General features: G+C 34.3%; 1 protein-coding gene across 4 annotated transcripts in view; it reads right to left on the bottom strand.

The window, feature by feature from the left end:
* Positions 1-4,785, bottom strand: part of LOC131542181 (E3 ubiquitin-protein ligase TRIM39-like) — a 189,591-nt gene extending 184,806 nt beyond the window's left edge. For 2 of the 4 annotated variants that reach the window (XR_009271676.1, XM_058778583.1), the window contains exons 1-2: positions 4,527-4,785; positions 1,768-1,860 (exon numbers count right to left, since the gene is read on the bottom strand). Coding sequence is in view for 3 of the 4 variants with exons in the window: in XM_058778583.1 (XP_058634566.1) it covers positions 1,768-1,840 (73 nt within the window). In the remaining variant the exon portion in view is untranslated. Of the gene's footprint in view, positions 1-642; positions 739-879; positions 1,434-1,767; positions 1,861-4,526 lie in introns of all 4 variants that reach the window. The other 2 variants (XM_058778584.1, XM_058778582.1) reach the window with 2 other exon arrangements.
* Between the last annotated feature and the right edge of the window lie 1,278 nt (positions 4,786-6,063).

Here is a 6,063-nt window from a genome sequence, read left to right as displayed (position 1 = left end):
TGAAGGCCTATTAACAAAGACTGTATCATTTTATAGTCAAATGGCCCTGGTATCAAAAATTGCAGTTTTAATGGGTTTCAATGAGGACATTTTTGTCCTTTAGGTACTTTTTACTTATGTAAAATAGATTTGTTAAAGGAAATGAGGGTGAAATATTAAAATTCCAATAAAAATACACACCTGTGCCAAAAAATTATGCAGTTGGCATTAACAAAGGCAAAATGATCAAAAAACAAATAAACAAACAAAAGAAAAACTGAAAAGTACAAAAATGTCCATAAGGTCGCACAAGGGTTAATGCTACCTCATTTGACACTTCAAAGGGCCCGTCAGAATGTAAGATTTTCAAGGATTCAAGTGATGGACACTTTTCACTCCCATGATTCTTTGTGCATGTTCAATTTGTGATGCAGATAATTTGTGATGTTGTAAGATGACACAGATGTGTGTTCTAAAGAACCATTTTTTCGTCTCCTACACCCTTTATTCCTTCAAAGCTCCCACTTCGGAGAGTAAACTCTTCAATGGGATTCGAGTGCAGTGATGAACCCTTCAGAGTGGAACACAGCCACCCAACTAAACTAACTCAACTAAATGATATGTAATATTTAAATTTATTTCATTACAATATTTTAAACTCACTCTTCTGACTTCTGCTGAGTGTTTGATGTCTTGAATCTTCTTGATTCTGTTCTGGATCGTCTGCTGCACGTCTTTCTGTGTCTTCATCAGTTCAGTCTATAGAGAGAACAACAGACTCGTTTATCATAACACAGATTAAACTTACAATATGTTTTAATAATTAACTTTTATTTCATAACATGAAATAAAATCTGATTCCTCATGATATCAGTCCTTTAAAAGTATAATAACTTCTACCTTCTTCTCTTCACTCTCCTCTTCTATAGGAACAGTGTTGTGGTTCTTGTGGTCTTTCACAGAGCAGATCGAACACACACACGTCTGATCATCTCTACAGAACAGATCCAGAGGTCTCTCATGTTTCTGACATATATAGTCCTCCAGATTACTCACAGGATCCATCAGTTTGTGTTTCTTCAAACCTGTCACTCTCAAATGAGGCTCCAGATGAGTTTCACAGTAAGAGCTCTGACACACCAGACACGACTTCAGGGCTTTCTGCTTTCTTTCCTCACAGACGTCACACAGAACTTCAGCTGTTTTCTCAGGACTTTTCTTCTTATAGTGATCTACGAGCTCTCGGAGTGGGGTATTAATCTTGAGATCAGGTCTTTGCTTGAATGTTTCTTTACAGTATGGACAGCTGCAGGTCTGGCTGTTGTTCCAGCACTTATTCAGACAGATCTTGCAGAAGTTGTGTCCACACGGAGTCGAGACTGGATCAGTGAACACCTCCAGACATATCGAGCACTGAATCTCCTCAGACAGTGAACTAATGGAGGATGACATTACTGGAAAGAGACATTAATTATGATTAATAAACTTTACTGTTTATAAAGAATCCCATGATGCACATCTTGAAGCTGTTTGAATGTAAACAGTGTTTAGAGACAAAGAGTGGTGAAGAAACTCAAATATGTAGAGATCATGTACAGTCAGCTGGTTATTATTGTAAATGAACCCTAATGTGAAACTCATTTCATAACCACTTACCTAATAAATACATTAACAAGAAATATTGAGTTAAGCTGAAATGATTTCATTATCTGCTGTACATATTAAATATTATTTGAGAAGAGTAAAAGTAATTCATACACTTAGTGTTTTTCTGGGTTATTGACTTACATGGAGGTAAACTTTCAGTACTTCGTCTCCTGTTTTCTCTTGCTTTTGTTGATGTTGGTGAAGATTCTGCCATCGTTCTTTATCTCTTCAAACCTTTTCAAGAAAAATATTGTATTTTACAGTAAAAGTTATTTTCTCTTTTTTAGACGTAAAACCAAATTAGATCATGACAACTAAATCAATATTTATATTAAATTGGTTAAATTTCATGTAAGAATTGATAGTGAGAGAAACACAATCATTCATTTAAATCAATCTGAACTATGACCTGCTGTTTAGATTAAAGAAAGTACAAAGAGCATACACCCCAAAAAGACAACAACAACACCAACTATACAGTATATACATACTGTATACATACTGGTTGGGGGTTGGGGCGGGGGGAGACTTCTGCTGAAAATTTTAAAATGCCTTTCAGAAAAATTCAGTACTCTGAAATTTCCAAACTAATGAAGCGTGACCATCGGACAATCAACCGGCAATAGTCAGCAGGGTTGCAAAAAATGTGTTGAGAAGAAAAGGCGCAAATTAACAGCAAAATATCTGCGTAGAATTAAGCGTGAAACCACCAGGATCTCTTTAGACTCCAGTGCCACCATTTTCCAGAACTGCAGCCTCCTGGAGTCTCCAGAAGTACCAGGTGCCTGGATCTCAGAGAATTTGTTAAGATAAAGAAAGCTAAAACATGACCACCACTTAACAAAAATCACAAGCTGAAGAGTCTAGATTGGGCCTAGAAATACATGAAGACCGATTTTTCAAAGGTCTTACGGACAGGTGAAATGAGAGTAACTCTTGATGGACCAGACGCTGGCCCGTGGTTGGCTCACTGATGGAGTCAGCAGCGTCCAGAGAGACCATGATCTTTATGCAGGACAAAAGCTCCATCACATGTAGCCAAGTATTCCACTGATCGACTGCCAGAAAAGGCTTCAAAGATGACAGAATAATGTCCTGGCCCTCTTCCTCAAGTGATTTGAACCCAGTTGAGAACTCGTGGGTCCTTCTCAAGCGTGAGATTTACAGTGAGGGAAAGAGTACACATCTTTGAACAGCGTCTCTGAGTCTGTGGTGGCTGCATCAGCTACAACTGATCGAGAACAAATCAAGACATTGACTAATTATATGAATAGGCGGCTCATGAAAGTCATTGAAAAGAAGGTGGCTACACTGGCCACTGAATACTTTGAAAGGACAGTAAGATATTATTATTTTTTTCATTTTTTTATTTGTTTAAACAGTTTTTGTTTACTAATTGTTTCACACTGAGATAAATGAAGAACAGTCCTTTATAATTAAATTGCCTAATGCAGTGCTTCCCAAACCTGTCCTGGAGGACCCCTAGCCCTGCACGTTTTGTATGTCTCCCTTATCTAACACACCTGATTCAACTCATCAGCTCGTTAGTAGAGACTGCAAGACATGAATTGGGTGTGTCTGATAAGAGAGACATACAAAACATGCAGGGCTAGGGGTCCTCCAGGACAGATTTGGGAAGCACTGGCCTAATGTGCACAAAAACATTTGAGAAAGTTATTGTAATTCCACTGAGAGAGACTAATATTTTTTGTTTTAAACATATAATTTAAAAAAATAAATAAATAAAGTTTGACTTATTCGTAGCATTGTCCCAATTGAAACGTAAAATTAATCATTAAAAACTAGTGCTGTCAAACGATTAATCTTGATTAATCGCATTCAAAATAAAAGTGTTTGTTTACATAATATATGTGTGTATACTGTGTATATTTATTATGTATAAATACACACACACACACGTATATATTTAAGAAAAATGTTATGTTTATATATTAAATATATTTATAAATAATATAAAGTATATGAATATGTATGCATGTAAATATTTTCAAAATATGTACATGCATATGTGTGTATTTATATACATTACGTATACACAACAGTATGCACATTATGTAAACAAAAACTTTTATTTTGGATACGATGTTTTTTATTTTTGGCAGTACTATTAAAAATATATATGGCATAATACACACTGTGTGTGTGTGTGTGTGTGTGTATAAAATGTTACCCTGGACCACAAAACCAGTCTTAAGTCGCTGGGGTATATTTGTAGCAACAGCCAAAAATACATTGTATGGGTCAAAATTACAAATTTTTATTTTATGCCAAAAATCATTAGGATATTAAGTAAAGATCATGTTCCACGAAGATATTTAGTAAATTTCTTACCGTAAATGTATCAAAACTTAATTTTTGATTAGTAATATGCATTGCTAAGAACTTCATTTGGTCAACTTTAAAGGCGATTTTCTCAATATTTATAATTTTTTTGCACCCTCAGATTCCAGATTTTCAAATAGTTGTATCTCAGCCAAATATTGTCCTATCATAACAAACCATACATCAATGGAAAGCTTATTTCAGCTTTCAGATGATGTATAAATCTCAATTTCGAATAATTTACACTTAAGACTGGTTTTGTCGTCCAGGGTCACAAATGTTAAACGTTTGTGTTCAGTTTTTCAGCAGGTTATTTACTTCCTTTTTCTTTAGTCTTTATGTCGTGTGACAAAATGACAGCAACACCAAACTTTGTTCAATCAAATGACATACTGTTAATAGCATTTCAGTGCAGTAAACACCTAAAGCAGCTGAGTATTTGACGCTTAAACCTGCTTCTGTTCAACTTATTCCAGTCTGACATAAACCCTACTAAACCAGACCACTGCCATCAGAAACCTGTTCAGGACAATCTCTCTTATATTTCTATCACTTACCTGTGAGTATCAGATGTGTTCACAAGGGTCTTTAAACAGCTAAATATTCTGTTGTTTATAGAGTTTGATCGTTTCAGGCGTCCATATTGTTGCTGATCAAGTTTCACTTTCACTTTCTCTGAGTCTCTCTCTGAACTACAGTGATGTCAGAGCTCCTCCTGTATTCAGTGCTGGTTCATGTGTGTCTGTTTGTACGTCTCTGTCAGCTCATGAAGAAGAGATTTCAGCAGACTTAATTATTTGGCAACATTTGTGAAGAGTTTCCACGTAAATCTAGCAACAATATTGTTCTATTGACAACACTGAACACAGCTCTGCTGCCTCTGGTGGCGCTGCTGTGCATTACATACTTATATATAATACACTTATACTGTACTATCAAATGTACTGTAAACACACAGGGAAACGTTTCATAATTGCTGAGTTATTTATGTAATTGAAATGAATGACGCAGAAGACATTCTGAAGACTAAAATTCGTACAAATGTGTTTTTGAACAGAACAAAACTGTTTTTGAATTAAGTCTGAATCAGTCACCAGTTTCTGTACTGATCAATGTTTAAAAATGTTCAACTGTTGAATTAAACTACAGTAAATCATAACTGATTTATTGAACATCCTAATTCTGGGCTCTATTTATGGGATATTAATGAAATTAACCTCTCTATATTAAATTGTCTCAAATGAACAGACGCAATCAGCAGTGATTCTTATTGGTTAGATAATTAAGGCATTAGTATCATAGCATCTCATGTGATGGGTTAATGAGAGAGACAAGGCTTGCATTAACTAATAAAAGCAATAATAATAATAATAATAATTAATAATAGCAAAAGCCCAGATCGTAAGATCAGATTTCCAGATATCAAAAACTTGCCTGATCATTAATAGAATATTAATTATTAGTACAATACGAAGTAAGTAAAATAAGAAGTACATGATCAAAACTTATGGATGAGAAAAATAGGTATATTAAATCATCTGATATAAGCTATCAATAAACTACCAAATCAACATGCACTCTCCACTATATGTTTGCAGTTAACATTTTTTTTGGTTACAATGCCATCTTACAAAATGTGAGATTTGATTATTTAATTAAATAATTAAAATATACATCAAATATTTAAACAAATACCTGATATCTAGGCTACATTTATTAGCTAAACCAGTGGTTCTCAAACTTTTTATACCAAGTCAGAAAATATTTGGCTTTCCAAGTACCACCATAATGACCAACATTAAAGTACAGTAGTGAAGTAGAGCAAACTATTCAGCTACAGCTCTTCAGAACAGATGCAGTTAAAAAACAAGGCAGTTTTATTCCTGATAAGAATATGTATTGTTGTCAGCCACTTTAACACTGTAAATACACAGTTTGAACATGAACACTGCACTATGCTTACATACAGGTAAATAAAAAAAACTTAAATGATTTAATTAAAATGTGTTGTACCTAATAGTTAAATAAAAACTGTACTGTACTTAAATGTAAAAAAAAAAAAATCTTTACTTTAGATGAATTTAAAAATATATT

Source organism: Onychostoma macrolepis, chromosome 06 (genome assembly GCF_012432095.1).
Source record: "Onychostoma macrolepis isolate SWU-2019 chromosome 06, ASM1243209v1, whole genome shotgun sequence".
Taxonomy (NCBI): domain Eukaryota; kingdom Metazoa; phylum Chordata; class Actinopteri; order Cypriniformes; family Cyprinidae; genus Onychostoma; species Onychostoma macrolepis.
The sequence above is the reverse complement of the archived record's forward strand: the minus strand, read 5'-3'. Positions and strand labels throughout refer to the sequence as shown.